This window comes from Staurois parvus, unplaced genomic scaffold (assembly GCF_062004578.1).
Source record: "Staurois parvus isolate SC_StPar_1 unplaced genomic scaffold, SC_StPar_1.0 ptg000022l, whole genome shotgun sequence".
Taxonomy (NCBI): Eukaryota; Metazoa; Chordata; class Amphibia; order Anura; family Ranidae; genus Staurois; species Staurois parvus.
In genome coordinates, this window is record NW_028317818.1 from 3,892,504 (window position 1) to 3,911,362 (window position 18,859).

At 42.5% G+C, this 18,859-nt stretch overlaps 1 protein-coding gene across 1 annotated transcript in view; it reads right to left on the bottom strand.

Moving 5' to 3' along the window:
- LOC149472185 (ectonucleotide pyrophosphatase/phosphodiesterase family member 7-like) overlaps positions 1-18,859 on the bottom strand; it is a 62,876-nt gene that overhangs the window by 20,077 nt on the left and 23,940 nt on the right. The window contains exon 3 of the mRNA XM_089692028.1: positions 15,911-16,540. Within this exon, the coding sequence (XP_089548154.1) occupies positions 15,911-16,540 (630 nt within the window). The remainder of the gene's footprint in view (positions 1-15,910; positions 16,541-18,859) is intronic.

Genomic DNA, 18,859 nt, shown 5'->3' on the forward strand with positions numbered 1-18,859 from the left:
AGAAGGTGGAGTCCCAGGACAGCCAAAACTCCAGTGCACATCGCTGGATCAGAGGGGGCTTAGGTGAGTATTGGGGGGAGGGCTGGGGGCACTGCTGCACAAAATAAGGTTTTTTACCTTCAGGGATAGAATGCATGAAAGTAAAAAAATCTTAAGCCTTTAGAACCACTTTAAACCCAAAAACAAAAATGTAATATATTGCAGCTTTCCAATCATCAGATGCAGTGGCTGTATTAGTTTTTAGTTTTTTCCTTATGTTTTCCCCTGGTGATCTGGCCAGTAACATGTCTCCTGTATTACACAGACACCACTCTAAATGATGGAGTATAGGGGACAGATTTGGATAGCTGCATTGTCAGTCTGGAGGGAGGGGAGTGTTAGAAGTACTAGTAGATTTAAATACAGTAACAAATCAAAGCTGAACTCCAGCTAATACTTTATCATCAGTAACAGCAAACAGTTTTTTTTCATTTGGGATAAAGATTTTACATAAACAAAAACAGCTGTTCATTGAAGCACCTCTACCAGTTTTAAATGGTCTGCCTCATCCCTGTAACTGCAAGAGAACTTTCCTGTTGAAAAACAACAGACTTACTGGCTGGATCACCAGATGAAAATAGAGAAAAAAAGGAAATTAAAACAGCCTTTTTTAAAATCATAAACATGTTATACTTGCTCTGTGCAATGTCCCCTGCCAGTGGCCCAACCCCCATGCAAGACACTTGTTATGGGAGCAGTCGTGCAAGCTCGATCTTTAGCTGCGCTGTGGGTGTTCACTAACACACACAGCATGGCTTGCCCCCCCCCTCACTGTTCATAGGTTTTGATTGTGCCATTGGCTTCTGCCTCCACTGCCAGTAAGGCTAGAGTGAGAGAGTGGAGAGATCTATTGCTGTCTGGCACAGCATTGGATCAAAATCAATCTCAAGTACGTATTTGGAGGGCTGCAGGAGAACAGAACAACAAAGGTTTTTTCTATCTTAATGCAGAGAATGCATTAAAGAGAAGCACCACCCAAAAGGGGAAGTTCTGCTTTAAGGCTTTGTCCCCTGCTCCCCGATAAGGAATGCCACCTTTGGGGAATGGGGGGGGTACCTGAATTTGTCAGGTACCCACTCCCACTTCCACTGCGATCACCTAGGTGATCGGAAATGGAAGTTGCCTCCCCCTCACGTAACAGATCGCAGAAGAAAATGGGACCATTCACAAAGTGCAGCGCTACTCGCGCATGCACACTGGGTGCCCAGCTGTGAAGCTGCAAGCTGTCACAGCCGGATGCCCGCACTGAAGATGCTGCTGCCAAGGAGACAGGATGGTTGGTCAACCCAGCTGGTGTGAGGACACGGGATTGCGGGGACAGGCGAGTGTCCATTTTTTAACCACCTCCCATCCAGCCGTTGTATATAAACGGTGGCAGTGCAGGGTCGTTTATAAATGGCCTCCCCGCCCCCTGCTTGTGCGCGCTCCCATGATCCGGTGCCCGCTGTGTTCTCCGGACACAGTGAAACACCAATTGTCGTATGGGACCTCTGTGCGAGGTGCTGATCATGTGATCACTGATTGGCCAATCACTGATCACATGCAGAGTAGTAAGCAAGATGTCACTTCTGATATCATTGCTTACTACGTGTGAAATCGGTGAATGATCACAGAGGTCACATGGTACAAGGCTATTTACAAAAGCCTTGTACCATGTGACAAGCTGTGACCAATCACAGCTCTCACAGTATTTCTCAATGGCTGCAAGAATGCAGCTAGAGAGAAGGAGAAATGATTGCTTTTACAGCCTTTATGGGTGTAAAAGCAATCAGTGTAAAAAAAAAAAAAAATCTTCATCACTCCCCACAAGTAGTACAGTGTCACCATGGTGACACTGTACTGCTAGGGTGACAGTATGTAAAAAAACCCATAAATAATAATATAAAACCTGGATCCAAACCACCGACTCTACCTCCCCTGCCGCACTCTTCTATGGAGGTCTCACCTGGACCCACTCACCCAGACCCAGCGGTCAAAAAGGTAGTGGGGTCGGTATGCTCCTGTCACCGCTGAGCACCTTCCAAGTCCTCCCAATCCCCCCTCTCTATCCTTCTCCTCCTTTAAGGCCTACTGTATCCGACTATTCTCTCCAATCCCTCTGAGGATTGCAGTAATCTATCGGCCTCCTGGACCCTTGTCCCACTTCCTCGATGACTTCTCTGCCTGGTTACCCTTCTTTCTCTCCTCCGAGCTGCCCACCATCATCCTTGAAGACTTCAGCATCCCTATCAACATCAATAACCCGGCTACATCCCAACTCCTCCACTTAACCTCTTCTTTTTGCACTCGCACAGTGCATACAGTCCACCACCCACTCCGACAGGAACACCCTGGACCTTGTTTTCTCTCATCTCTGCACCCCCCACAACCTCACAAACACCCCTTTTCCCCTCTCTGACCACAACCTCATCACCTTCTCCGTCTCCTTGTCCTCTAAAACCTACCCCTCCAAACATCAAACTATCACCAGCCAAAACTCCGCAACCTGAACCCTGCCCCCTTCCACTCTGCAGCTGACCAACTTTACGACAGTATCCCTGTCTTGCCCTGACCTGGCCACTACTGTTTATAACAACTCGCTGTCAGCCGCTCTTGACTCCTTAGCACCCCTAACCACACAAAACATTAGACCCCGACCACTTCATCCCTGGCAGAATGACCATACCAAAAATCTCAAGCGACGCAGTCGTGCGCGGGAGCGACTATGGCGCAAAACCAGATCCCAACAAGCGTTCACCCGACATAAATCCGCCTTCCTCACCTAAACTTCCTCCCTCCATGCTGCCAAGCAAGCCTACTTTGTAACACTCATCAATACCCTCTCTTCCAGTCCACGCCGGCTCTTCTCTACTTTTAACTCTCTACTCTCTCCGCCCCCACCTCCACCCAGCACCTCACTCACCGCCCATGAGATTGCCAATCACTTCAAAAACAAGATCAACGCAATTCGTAGGGACATCACCACTGTTCAGACTTCCACCCCACCTAGCACCCCTCACACGGAAACCCCCTCAACACCCCTCTCCCTCGACCTCACCACTGTCCAGACCTCAACCCCACCTAACATCCCTCACACTGAAACCCCCTCAACACTCCACTCCTTCGACCTTGCTACCACTGAAGAGGTCACTAAGGTCTTCTCAGAAGCCCACCTCACCACCTGCCCCCTCGAGCCTGTCCCCTCACAACTCCTACGATCTCCCTCTTCCTCCATCTTACGCTCCCTCACCCACATCTTTAATCTCTCCCTCTCTACTGGCGCATTCCCCTCCCCTCTGAAGCACGCACATATCACTCCCATACTTAAAAAACCCTCCCTGGATCCCACCGACCTGAACAACCTTAGACCCATCTCCCTGCTGCCATTTACATCCAAACTCCTCGAGCGCTTAGTCTATAATCGCCTAAGCTCCCACCTCAACGACAACAACCTCCTTGATCCCCTACAGTCTGGCTTCCGTCCCCTACACTCCACCGAAACTGCCCTACTCATACTCACCAACGACCTGCTAACCACCAAAGCTAATGGCCACTATTCAGTGCTCCTACTCCTTGACCTCTCGGCGGCTTTAGATACAGTCGACCACCCCCTCCTCCTCAAAAAACTACACTCTCTTGGCCTCAGAGACTCCGCTCTCTCCTGGCTCTCTTCCTATCTATCACAGCACTCCTTCAGTGTTACCTATAACGCTGCCACCTCCCCCTCACTCCCCCTCTCAGTTGGAGTCCCTCAAGGCTCTGTCCTCGGGCCCCTTCTCTTCTCCATCTACACCTCCTCCCTTGGCCAACTGATATACTCTCACGGCTTCAACTACCATCTCTATGCTGACAACACGCAAATCTATCTCTCTACCCTTCGCCTCACCCCTTCAGTCTCCGCCCGAATCACTAGCCTACTGAACGACATATCGGATTGGATGTCACTCCACTTCCTTAAACTGAACCTTTCCAAAACTGAGCTCCTAGTTTCCCCCCCCCCCGCTGACTTCTCCATCACGACCAACAATGCCACCATCAGTCCCACCCCGCAAGCCACAGTACTTGGTGTCATCCTAGACTCCAATCTCTTCTTCCAGCCCCAGGTCCAAACGCTGACAAACTCCTGTAGACTCCACCTCCGCAACATCTCCAAAATATGTCCATTCCTAACCCCGGAAACTACTAAGCAACTCATTCACTCCCTTATCATATCACGATTTGACTACTGTAACTCCCTCCTCACCGGCCTACCTCACCACAGGCTATCCCCGCTTCAGTCAATCCTGAATACTGCGGCCAGACTCGTCCACCTTACCAACCGCTCCTTATCCGCCACCCTCCTCTGCCAACCCCTCCACTGGCTTCTGATTGCCCAACGGATCAAATTCAAAATGCTAACCCTGACATACAAAGCTGTCCATAACACTGCCCCAAACTACGTCACCGACCTGATATCCAAATACCACCCAAAACGTACTCTCCGCTCCTCACAAGACTTCCTTCTCTCTAATTCCCTGGTCTCCTCCTCCCATGCCCGTCTCCAGGACTTCTCCAGGGCTCCCCCCATCCTCTGGAGCTCCCTACACCAATCCATCAGACTTTCACCTACTCTTCTCTCCTTTAGGCGCACCCTGAAAACCCACCTCTTCAGGGAAGCCTACCCCGCCCTCAGCTAATTGCCGATCTCCTCCACTCTTCCTACCACTCCATCCCCCACAGCTATCTCTCCCGTACCACTATCCCCTCCCTCCTAGATTGTAAGCTCCAAGGAGCAGGGCCCTTGAACCCCTCGTGTATCGCATATTATTGTTATTGTACTGTCTTGTGTATTGTCTCCCATTGTAATGTACAGGGCTGAGCGAACTGTTGGCGCTATATAAATACTGTGTAATAATAATAATATAAAAAAAAAATAAAAATGTAAAAAAAAAGTTTAAAAATTATAACTTGCGGTTATAAACTAATTTGGGCTATTTTTTTTACTAAAAAGATAACGGAATAAATTTTGGCCAATATTTATGATAAAATATTATTTATTTGCAAAATTTTATAAGAAAAACACTTTTTTTCAAAATTGTTGGACTTTTCATTTACATAGCAAAAAAAAATAAAAATCCCAGTGGTGAATAAATACCACCAAAATAAAGCTTTATCTGTCTCAAAAAAATGCTACAAAATTCATATGGGTACAGTGTTGCATCACCACGCAATTGTCATTCAAAGTGTGATAGCACTGAAAGCTGAAAATTGGCCTGGACAGGAAGGGGGTAAAAGTGTCCGGACTTGAAGTGGCTAAACGTCAGCAGCTACAGTTTTTGTAGCTGCTGACTTCTATTTTATTTTAATTCCCACTGGAATTGGAAAGCTGCAATATAATAAATGTTTGCTTTTGGGTTTAATACTGCTTTAAGGCATACAATATAAGAGAATAACAAATGCACCAGATTACATCTTTTTTTCTCTTAATTTATTAAATGTTTGCATATTTTTCTGGGTTGAGCAATAAGGCCTTATTGAAAGGTTTGTGTATGTGCTTACACATAGCATACAAAGACTGTATAATTGTATGATGCAAATTGTATATTAGCAGGTGCCAGAAAGTAATATTTCATCAGCAGGAAGTCCCTCAATTAGCAGAAAACCAAATGACACATAAAATACAGCAAGTTCATGCCAGTCCCCATGTGCCTTCAAGCTGTAATCATCAAAATACTTTGAAAACAGCTACGGATATGCTATAGAGATCATCTACAAGTAATCACTCTGCCATGGGCAGTGATACCATGATGCATCTAATTTCTTGGTCCATCAGAATGTAATCCTAAAACAGACAGAAAGCGCAAATCAAAAATCCTGAAAGAATATCGTAATACTCAGTAATCTACTATTTATATACCCACCGCCTATTGCAAAATATTTTATGGCAGGTGCCAAACAGTGGTAATGTTAACAAAACTAAAAAAGGTTATATGCACAAACCCCAGAGGTGCTATGAGATATTAAATACATATTTATTAATTTATATTATAGAATACAATAATAATAATAAAAAAAATTAAAAAACTGTCTGCTTTATGAAGAGTTCTAGGTAAAGGTGTCTAAAAAATAGTTTGAGACACTAAAAGAAAGTGTTGCAGTTGCCTAATCAAGCATCTACTAATCTCAGTACAAATAAAGGGACATGTAAAGTGTGAAAACAATGAAAAGAAGAAGCCGTTATGCACATAAAACTAATAAATATATTGCCCATATACAGTACATCATACAAAGTTACATTCCCACCCATATACAATTATAAATTGAAATTGTAGCTCTTGTATTCTAAATAAAACATTCCCCTTGGTGAGAGAGGAAGAGAAAGTAATGAATTGCTGCTTTTTCTCCTTTATTTGTGTTGGTAAATTTCAGCTTGTTACTGAGTTTTGTAAAAAGCAGAATTTTTTCAACATAGGCACCTGCAAAACATGAGTAAGAGAGCAGAGGGTTCCATCGTTTGGTTGCATATAATGATTTAAAACGTTCATATACAAATTTGTTATTACCTCGCTAAATAAAACTGAGAATAGTTATTTTCAAAATCTAAATTTTAATAAATACATTCTCTTTAGTTACTGAATGCTGAATGTGAAAGCAACCCATTGTGCAGTTATATATTTCAAGTGGTTTATGCTGATAAAGTTTTTTTGGCAACACAAGTAGGGAAGGGCGCCCAAATATAAACAAGGGAAAGGTTGCCACAGAGATCACAAGGCACAGGGAAACTATGATTGGCTCTGTGCTTTTTGCTTTTGATCCGCGCTGTCTAATCAATTATTTCACAATGTAAACATAGTGCCATTGTAAAATGGAACTCCGAAACAGCACGGGCAGCACAGTGGCTAAATGGTTAGCACTTCCTCCTGGCAGTACTAGGGTTGTCCGTTCGAGTCCCAACCCCGGCACCACCTGTTTGGAGTTTGCATGCTCTCCCTGTGCCTGTGTGGGTTTCCTTCCCCACTCCAAAGACTTGCTGGTAGGTTAATTGGATCCTGTCTAAATTGGCCCTAGTATGTGTATGTATGAATGTGAGTTAGGGACCTTAGATTGTACACCCCTTGAGGGTTAGGGACTGATGTGAATATATAATATTCAGTATACAGTTGCAAGAAAAAGTATGTGAACCCCTTGGGATTACGTGGAGTTTTGCATGAATTGGGCATAAAATGTGCTCTGAACGTCATCTAAGTCACAACAATATAATAACACAGTCTGCTGAACATAATACTACACAAACATTAGATGTTGCCATGGTTTAATTACACATTACATGTAAACATTCACAGTGCAGGGAGGAAAAAGTATGTGAGGCCCTAGCTTAATGACTTCTCCCAGAGCTAATTGGAGCCAGGAGTGAGCCAACCTTGACTCCAATCAGTGTGATGATATTGGATGTGTTGCTGACAGCTGTCCTGCCCTTAAAAAACACACACCTGTTTTGGGCTTACTGGTTTCAAGAAGCACTGTCTGATGTGAACCATGCCTTGCAGAAAAGAGCTCTCAGAAGACCTACGATCAAGAATTGTTGACTTGCATGAAGCTGGAAAGGGTTACAAAAGTATCTCCAAAAGCCTTGATGTTCATGTGTCCACAGTAAGACAGACTGTCTACAAATGGAGAAAGTTTAGCACTGTTGCTACTCTCCCTAGGCGTGGTCGTCCTGTAAAAATGACTGCAAGAGCACAGCGCAGAATGCTGCATGAGGTAAAGAAGAATCCCAGAGTGTCAGCTAAAGACCTACAGAAATCTCTGGCACATGCTAACATTTTTGTTGACACATCTACAATAAGGAAAACATTAAACAAGAATGGAGTACATGGGAGGAGACCACGGAGGAAGCCATTGCTGTCCAAAAAGAATATTACTGCACTTTTGAAGTTTGCAAAAGAGCACCTGGATGTTCCACAGCACTACTGGCAAAATATACTGTGGACAGATGAAACCAAGATTGAGTTGTTTGAGAAGAACACACAACACTATGTGTGGAGAAAAAAAGGCACAGCACACCAACATCAAAACCTCATCCCTACTGTACATGGCGGAGGAAGCATCATGGTTTGGGGCTGCTTTGCTGCCTCAGGGCCTGGACGGATTGTTGTCATTGATGGGAAAATGAATTCCAGAGTTTATCAAGACATTTTGCAGGAAAACATACGACCATCTGTCCGCCAACTGAAGCTCCGCAGAGGATGGGTGATGCAACAGGACAATGAAACAAAGCATACAAGTAATTTAACAAAACAATGGCTGCAACAGCACAGAATACGCCTTCTGGAGTGGCCCAGTCAGAGTCCTGACCTCAACCCGATTGAAATGCTGTGGCATGACCTTAAGAGAGCGATTCACACCAGACATCCCAAGAATATTGCTACACTGAAACAGTTTTGTGAAGAGGAGTGGTCCAAAATTACTCCAGATCGTTGTGCAGGTCTGATCTGCAACTACAGGAAACGTTTGGTTGAGGTTATTGCTGCCAAAGGAGGGTCAACCAGTTATTAAGTCCAAAGGTTCACATACTTTTTCCTCCCCGCACTGTGAATGTTTACATGTTGTGTGCAATTAAACCATGGCAACATCTAATGTTTGTGTAGTATTATGTTCAGCAGACTGTGTTCTTCTATTGTTGTGACTTAGATGACGTTCAGAGCACATTTTATGCCCAATTCATGCAAAACTCCACGTAATCCCAAGGGGTTCACATACTTTTTCTTGCAACTGTATGTAAAGTGCTGCCTAAATTGATGGCGCTATATAAGTACCTGTAATAAATAACACCACAGCCACCATTCCTGTTTCAAATCAGCTTCAATCTGTTGGCATTCCACGCACCTTTCCTGCACCGAAGGCGCACAAGTTGCCCTTGTGAGAGTGCACAGGTTCCAATGAATTGCTAATGGCACCCCAAATTCATCTCACAAATGCAGCACGTTTGCAATCACCAAATAATGTGGTACTGCAGTACCTTGTGGTTTGGTGCAGTATATTCTAAAAAATAGTGCTTGCAGTACTTTTTCTGTGTTCCAGTGTGCATTGTTGTGTGAACTTGTCCTGAAGGTTTCCAAATCACCATCAGTTTTATTGACATTCTCACCTCCTCCCCCTTTCCCATTCCATTGTTCAATTCTCTAACTTGTAGCTGGCTAGCTTTCTCACTTTTATTAACCTGTGTGTGTGTGTGTTTCAGAGATGGTTGTATTTGCAGATTTTTCTTAACATTCTGCTAAACGTTTGTGTGGCTGTTTTACAGCTGTTTCATGGCATTTCAATAAATTGCCATTTGACGTTTACCCGGGTGCCAACTGTCCCTCCAGTGGTAGACCCTCAAAAGGTTGCCTTGAAATTAAAATGGAAGAAAAGTCCCTCCTTCTACCCATCCTGCCTAACTTGTATAAAAAAGATCTGTGTACTTACCTATTTTCAGTCCATTTCATTCCGGTCACATGATACTGCAGCTTGTGTAAGGGATCGCTCAACAATGGCAATTCCAAGAGCTATGATATCACACATAGGCTCCCATTGACCAGCCATTGTCGGTGCTCCCTCTGGCAGCAGCAGCAGCTCACTAACACCGGGGGAGCCTGAGCTGTGGGATCACGTGACCAGATCAGAGTGGATTTAAAATAAGTAAGTACGCATTTCTTTTTTAAACACCTTGTAGTGAATGTTTTACAACCATTGCTGCACAAACCACTTTTCTATCTTCACATGAAGACACGACAATATCTATATCTAGATCCACAATGCTCAATCACTGGGAACAAATTCAGAATTTAAAAAAAAAAAACCCAAATTCTGTGACTATTTATTGATCAGCAAAGGCCTCTGGATGCTACAATTTTGCTTGTAGTCCAGAATTTGGTAGTAAGTCAATATTTCACTTAAAGAGTTAGGTGCCGCGCTCTATGCATTGTTCTTCTTAAAAAATAAATGAAAAATTACCATGTTTACACCTCGTGCCAATATTTGAACAAAACGAAAAATAATAAATGATATATAAGAATATAGGCACATGAACAAAAGTAATGAAAATAAAACATAAAAAAGTGAAATAAAGAAAATTTTGTTTAAAAATGGAAAATCAACCCAGATAACACACTATGTACCTCTTTTTTCTTTTCCCTATGGTCCATGGGAGGAGAATCTAATTGAGGAGAGTGCTGGGGAAGGAGTAATCTCACCCATTACAGTGACTCACACTATTACTAACCATTGCAGCTATACAGCACGAGATATTATAAAGGAGAATATACGGCATTCAATTTATAAGGAACCGGATATTATTCCAGGGCATTTGGGATTATTTATTCACCACTTATGATTGGACTCTTTATTATTTTTATATGATTTTATATGATTTTCCATTTTTAAACAAAATTTTCTTTATTTCACTTTTTTATGTTTTATTTTCATTACTTTTGTTCATGTGCATATATTCTTATATATCATTTATTATTTTTCGTTTTGTTCAAATATTGGCACGAGGTGTAAAAATGGTAATTTTTCATTTATTTTTTAAGAAGAACAATGCATAGAGCGCGGCACCTAACTCTTTAATTTTATCTAACTAACGCACACCACGTGAGGGTGAGCAAAGACGCCTGGGACACATTGTTTATATATACACAAATAGCTTATATACAAGTAGATATTTTGAAACCCCCTAGTGGCTCACAAGGAAATTTCATACTAGAGTTTCAATATTTCACTTGTCAAAGTAAGATTCCTATTTGGTAATGAAATTGATTACTGCACATAGTTTTCTATATTTTGCCCATTTTCCTAATATCTTCTTTCCAGATTGTAGCCAGTTATCACAAGTATCTTAAAAATCTTCACATATTTTTAATACTTGCTAACATTCATTAGAAGTAAGGGAGACACTTGGATTTGCTCCTAGGGGAATCTGGCTTTTTTTTTTCCTGCCTCTAAACGCCCCTGCATGTTGGTCTATGTGTTCATGCACATATAAGCGTTTAGAGGCAGGAAGGTTTAGAGACAGAAATGTATATCAATGGCCAGAATAAATTATTATTCTGGCCAATTAAATGTATTAAGGCCCAAAAGCTTAACACGCCTAAACACATTACACGCTTTTACAAGTGTTAAGCATTTTCTCTGCCAAAACGCTGCTGCCAGGAGGAAAGGCTTCTAGGAGAGTTGTCAAAACGTCCTGTGTGCATGAGGCCTAACATCACATTTCTTGGTATCGTTCTAATCTTTCTTTTACAACCTTCCAGGTGGAGTGACTGTGTGACTAAGAAGAAATGATCAGCCATGCTTGTGGGTCCAGAAAAATAAATTCTTCCAGGCCTGTCCCTTTTTACTTTGTTACTTTACTTTTTTATTTGTAGCAGCTCTTATAAAGTGTTAGCACACTAGAGAATAATATCAGAGTCCGTTTGAACTCTGTCAATAAAAGACTTGCAAATTGCGGGCAGTAAAGCAGTGTCCCTGTAATTGTGTATGATTCCTGTCACGTGTATGATTTTATCAATGCTAGAAATTTCTTCAATATGGCTAGTTATAACTTTTTGTGCATGCTTCTTCTTCTAGCATATTTAAAGCCACATCTGGTTGAAGCTCCTGCATTATGCAATATGCATAAATTGCACCCTGTACTCTTTTAGCATTGCCGCTCAGACCTATGTTATAGCCATCATATTTTGTGATTTGGGGGGCTAGTGTTCTGGCTGGCATTAGCATGGGACTTTAGCTGGAAGCCAAGGGTATCTCTGAGTTTCCTGGCTGTTGCATCTCTTCATGTATCCTGTTTTTTTCATGGCAAATTAATAACAGTGTAATGCCCTCCAGGTTAGCCAGATAGGCTAGCCTGGAATGAGTCCGCCTGTGAGTGAGGTAGGAGTTCACATCAGGACAGGCTAGGGAGGTTCTGAAGATCAGAGCTTCTGGAGCCCTCCCACCTCTCCAGAAATCTGAGAGCTTTCTGGAGGAGGGATGGAGGAGGGGAGCAAGCTCAGATCTGCATGCTTGAGGGACTGTGGCCATTCCCCTGGCAAGAGGCTGGGCTTGGTGACCAAGGCAACCCTTAAGTATCGCCGAGCCTGGGAGGAGTCAGGTCAGTGCCAAGTGAGAGATGGACTGAGAGGAAGGCTGGAGTGAGGAGCCTGGGAGGAAGCTGCAGGGAGGGGAGCTCACCTGCAGGCAGGCTTCTGGAAGGGAGGATCTCCTCTGTCCTGTCGTCTCCTTGGGAGGATGGCCTGTGATGCAGGGAAGGAGCCAGCCCAACATAAGGCCTGAAGGCAGCCACCAACACACCAAGGAAACAGGGAAAAACAGAGTGAGTACTCCTACACCCCCTGGGCCAGATAAGGGGAGAGGGCGGACAGGTGCAATACCCAACTACATTGGGGACTGATCTAAATCTACAGTTCTTGGGCCCCCTTGCCCAGGGAATAACCTCAGGCAGCTGGGTGAAAAGGAGGATTCATCTGGAGAAGGTACACCAAAGAGCTTTGCTGTTAGAGGAGATACTATTTTTGTGCACAGTTTTTGTACATAGTTGCTCTAAGTTGTCCTCAAGTTTGCAGTTTCCTTGGGCATCCCAAAGACCCCATCCAAGTTGTTAACCACTTAATAAAACAACAAAACCAAGCTCAAGGACTATTTACTGACTCCAGTGTGTGAGTGTGGAAGAATATGTGTCTTGCCTGCCTGTGTAGAGCTTTAGGAGGACCCAAAACTCAGCGACTTCTAAGGGGGTAGTGCCACAACAGTAATAAGAAACAGAAAGTTTAAATTTTTAAGTTTTGTATATAGTAGGAGAGGGATAAAACTGCTTACATTTTTTTTGCCTTTTGTATCCCATGAAGATTTCCCTTCACTTTCTGTCATCATAAGGACAATTGGAGAGAGTGACTCTCCCTAATGGGTACACAGACAGCAATAAAAACTCAAAAGTGGTTCTAACCTCTCACTAGTGGCTTAGCCAGGAATGGGAATGGATGGTCTGTACCGGGTGTGCTGGGTTCTAGAACACATTCTGCCTTCCTCCACCTTGTACAAAAAAAAGCCATAATCATCTAGCAACAGTTATAATATAGTAAAGTGTCTCTGAGCTCCTGTATTTTGGTTGGATTGATATGCTAAGTTCAGTATCTCTTCATAAAGCTGCAACCATACATGAATACATACAAGGGTTCTTCAAAAAGTTTCTGCACTTTTTTAAACTCTATTATATATATAAAAGTGAAGAAACTTTTTGAAGACCCCTCGTACATACAGCAGCTGTGTGCATTGTTCTGCCATACATAGATGCAACCAGCTACTGCTATCAACCCTTCACCAGCTAATTTTACTCCAGCTCCTAGTGTGCATGACGTATAATTTCATGGTTATTACTAAAACTAATTGTGATGCCTGGAAATGACCAGATCTGCTAAGTATGCCATTGCCTCTCCCCACTCTATCACAATTTGAAAACAAGCTTTGCTTAGCTATAGTTCATTTAAACAGGAGCATTTAAAGATTAAAAATCCTGAAAAGATGTATCGAAAGTCCTAAAATTTACTGGATTTTAGCCACCCCATCAGAGTGGATCGGTGCTCTGCGCATGCGCGGAGCCACTCGTAGCTGCGATCCCTGACACCATTACACAGAGCAGGTAAGTATGGCATTTTTTCTTTTTAGTCCTTTAATATCACTTTAAAGATTACCACTTCTGCTTATGCAAACAATGGGGCAAATTAACAATATAACACTTTTCTTCAATGAAAAAATGGAGCAAATCCTGCTTCTAACAAAAAGTGCAGCCCTTTAGTTAATTAGTAGCACTCTGCTCCCTGTTCTATGCTGTGTCTGCGACAGACAGGGCACAAACAGTTCAGCTGGTGCTGCATAATCCAATCATCCTCCCCCTATTTTGGGCACAACTCATTTACAATATATTCAAATTTTGCAACCCATGGACATGCAAATCACATGGCTCATTTGTGTAGAACTCCTGTTATTCATTCATATGCAAATCCCACCGACACCAACACCTACCTTCACTGTAGATGAATGCTTTCTAGGAAGGGAATGATACAGCTGAGCAATGCAATGGCTGGCCAAACAATATCACCTAAGAGTCTTACAACAGGAGTGCCAAAGGGTGCTTAGTCTGTTGAGCATATTTTTTCCACTGACCAGCAGTAAAGGGACACAGTGTTACTGACCATTACACTCTGTACACAGTGTTGTACCTTACATAGTCCTGACCCTGCATTCAATGTGTTGTACATTATACTTCTGACCCCCACACTGTTTGTGCAGTGTTATACATAATACTCCCACACTTTTTAGTCTTGACCTCTACATGCATTGTATACACTATGTTGTACATTATACTCTTGACCCCTGTTTGAAGATTAATGGCACATCCTGTTCACAGACAGCTTGTCTGGTGCTCTGTGACAGCTTCCTCCTCCTTTCCCTGCCCCTGGCCCTGTCCATCATCCGCCCCTTGCTCTATAAAAGGCTCCTTCACCCCCAGCTCCTCCCTGCCTGATGAAAGAGCGCGCCTGGAATCATCTCGTCCTGCACATGCTCAGAAACGCATCGCATTTTGATGACATCAGACGCCACATGTGCTGATCCCGGACATCTTGGAGACTCTGCCAGGCTCCACCATCCAAGTTGCATATGCACAGCATCATCTGCTGGCAGACACCTTGGAGATTCCCCCAGGCTTACCATCCATGTTGCACATGTACAGCACCACCTGCTGACGGACTCAATCGATCTCCTCTCTGGATCAGTCACACAACTACATCTGGCTACAGATGTCTCACCCTCTTACCCATGAGCCTGTTTTTAAATTCTAAGATGTGAGTTACTACTTATCTTTCTATTAAATACCTTCACAGTACACACTTAGAGGCGCTGTGTTTCTTTGTTTCCCTTCTGCAGAGTTATGCTTTGCTCCTACGCAGCTTGCCCTTAGTGCCTACTGGACTACCTTCACTCCTGCCCATTTGGAGTTCACCAAACATACATGGACTGCCACACCATGCGCCTGTTTTCCCTTTTGTATTGACAATCTATACTTTTACCCTAGGTTCACTACCCTAGCTTGATGCATTTTGTGTTTTTATTTTGGATAATAGAAAAGTATGATAGCTCTGTTTATGTAGTGTGACTTTGATGCGACTGTACACTCTCTGGCACTCAAGTAATATCAAAGTAGCATCAAAGTTGAAACAAAGTAGTGTAGGAACCTTTATGTGACCAAAGTTGCATATTAGGGTTAAGGGCTAGGGTTAAATGTTAGGGTTAAGGGATAGGATTAGGGTTCAATGTTGGGTTAGGGTTAAGGTCTAAAATTAGGGTTAGAGATAGAGTTAGGGATAGCGTTAGAGTTGAAATGCTAACCCTAACAATTATCGCTAACCCTAACCCTAGCTCCAAACCCTTGCCTTTAACTCTAACCCTAATATTTAACCCTAAACTTAGCCCTTAACCCTAACCCTTGCCATTGATACTAACCCTAGCACTTAACCCTAACCCTAGCCCTTAGCCCTAACATGCAACTTTGGTCACATAAAGGTTCCTACATTACTTTGTTGCAATTTTGATGCTACTTAAATGCCAGAGAGTGTAAAGTTGCACCAAAGATGCACTACATGAACAGAACTGTCATACTTTTATATTAGCAAAAAACCCCCAAAAAGCAAAACATAGCAAAAACGCATGTTCAAAAACACAAAACGCACAGTAAAACGTGCCAGAAAAAACAGATGAACTGCAACCTGCATAGATGTGAATCTAGCCTTCCTTTATAAAGCTACATACGGTTTTGCCTTGTATGCACAATTTAGAAAACAAACACAACACCAAAACATATAATGATTGCACTTACACCATTCACACTGTAGCCGAGATCTCCATAAAGCAGAATTGGTAATATTCGGCTGTGTTTGGAAAAATGGAAGCGTTCTGGGAACTCCTGTTTCCTATATACTTTTAAATGAGGATGTGCATCTTTAAGTTTTTGATACAGTTCTTCTTCTCGACCTTCTCTTGGTAAAATCATACCAAAGCCACCATAGTCCAATATGTCAAACTTCACAATGTCTTTAAAATCAATGTACTTGGACAGTCTAATCTCTTCTGTTACATTAGGTTCTTTTTTAACAGTTGTCATGCCATGGTCAGATGTAATAATTACATTTAATTTGCTTTTTAAGTTGTTGTTCTCAATGGCATTTAAGAGATAACCAATGGTTCGATCTATTTGCTTTATTATTGTTTTCCTCTGCTCAGTTTCTGGACCCCATAAGTGGCCGGTTTTGTCAGGCTCTCCATAGTAAAGGGTTACAAAGTCAAGACCATCATCAGTGAACCATTTCATAACTATATCTATGTTATCTCTCCATTCCTGCTCATCACTGTCAGGGTGGTCTGACAACTCTGCCAAAGCTTTAAACACCGTTTTCCCACTGTAATTAGCATTTCCTCCTGGAAAATGAAGAGAACCAGCTCTTAACCCCTGTAAAGAGAAAACAAGACTTTAATGTAAAGATTGAAGGAATAATTTGCTTGCAATCATGTCAAATCAGCTCTAATGAATCTACATGTCTAAGCCATGACAACCTCAATTGTATGCCAAGTGATGAATATATACAGTACATAGCACTCTTATCATAAAAGGCAGGATCTATGTATTCATTTACATGTTTTCCCTGTGCTTTTCTGAATTTTATTAAAATCCTCTAGTTTCATCCTATAATGGTTGTTAAATCATTAAAGTGTTACTAAACCCAGGACCCTGCACTCACTCTATCTGGTCTCAAACAGTACACGGAACATGGAAATGCAATTATTTTAGTAAATATAAACTGCTAAATACATTTTTCCTTCAGCAGTTAGAGACGTCTTGTGACTTCTATCAGTGTCCAGCAGAGCACTGGTTAAAGCTTGTAGGAGGAGTTTTCTTTCTGCTCTAGGAGCATGCAGAACCCCTGTACTCTGTGTGGACAGTGCTGATTGGCCCTGTGCTGATCACATGCACTCTCCCAAGACAAAAAAACCTCTCCAGCAATACACACCAAACTGAGCATGTGCAGATGGTCCCTACACATATGTCTTAATAGAAGATACGAGGGGGACACTGGAAGAAGGGGAGGATCAGAGAAGTCAGGATCAAACATTCATTTTACACAATGCAGAGGAATAACCCCTTAGGCTCCACAATGAGTATAACAAGCATGCTTTACTGCATATACAGACTGATTATACTGTTGTGGGTTTAGTAACACTTTAATTTCTACTTTTTGTGGTTTGCAGTTTTGAAGGTTTAGTTCAAAGGATTCAGTTTTATTTATTCTACTTTAACTGTTTTCTTTTATTCCTTCTCTGTAACCCCAAAAATCACCTTCAATTTGCACATTGTTTTTGACTCTTCATCCCAGTGAACAATTTCAAAATCTTCCTGGAGTTTGCATTTTCTCCTTGGGCACAACCTGCCTTGAGTTGCATGTTCTCCCTGGGCCTGCATGCATTTCTTACCACACTCCAAAGGCATGCTGGTAGGTTAATTGTCTCCTGTCTAAATCTGCCCTAGTATGTGTGTGTATGAATGTGAGTTATGGACTATAGCTTGTAAGCTTCTTGAGGGCAGGGACCGATGTGAATGCACAATACAATATTTACTGTATGTAAAGAGCTGTGTGAATTGATGGTGCTATATAAGTATCTGTAATTGTCATTAAAATATTCTGATCAATTAAAGAGAATGTATAGTCCTTATATACAGTTGCAAGAAAAAGTATGTGAACCCCTTGGGATTACGTGGAGTTTTGCATGAATTGGGCATAAAATGTGCTCTGAACGTCATCTAAGTCACAACAATAGAAGAACACAGTCTGCTGCACATAATACTACACAAACATTAGATGTTGCCATGGTTTAATTGCACATAACATGTAAACATTCACAGTGCAGGGAGGAAAAAGTATGTGAGGCCCTAGCTTAATAACTTCTCCCAGAGCTAATTGGAGCCAGGAGTGAGCCAACCTTGACTCCAATCAGTGTGATGATATTGGATGTGTTGCTGACAGCTGTCCTGCCCTTAAAAAACACACACCTGTTTTGGGTTTACTGGTTTCAAGAAGCACTGTCTGATGTGAACCATGCCTCGCAGAAAAGAGCTCTCAGAAGACCTACGATCAAGAATTGTTGACTTACATGAAGCTGGAAAGGGTTACAAAAGTATCTGCAAAAGCCTTGATGTTCATGTGTCCACGGTAAGACAGACTGTCTACAAATGGAGAAAGTTTAGCACTGTTGCTACTCTCCCTAGACGTTGTCGTCCTGTAAAAATGACTGCAAGAGCACAGCGCAGAATGCTGCATGAGGTAAAGAAGAATCCCAGAGTGTCAGCTAAAGACCTACAGAAATCTCTGGCACATGCTAACATTTTTTTTGACACATCTATAATAAGGAAAACATTAAACAAGAATGGAGTACATGGGAGGACACCACGGAGGAAGCCATTGCTGTCCAAAAAGAATATTGCAGCACGTTTGAAGTTTGCAAAAGAGCACCTGGATGTTCCACAGCACTACTGGCAAAATATACTGTGGACAGATGAAACCAAGATTGAGTTGTTTGGGAAGAACACACAACACTATGTGTGGAGAAAAAAAGGCACAGCACACCAACATCAAAACCTCATCCCCACTGTAAAACATGGCGGAGGGAGCATCATGGTTTGGGGCTGCTTTGCTGCCTCAGGGCCTGGACGGATTGTTGTCATTGATGGGAAAATGAATTTCAGAGTTTATCAAGACATTTTGCAGGAAAACGT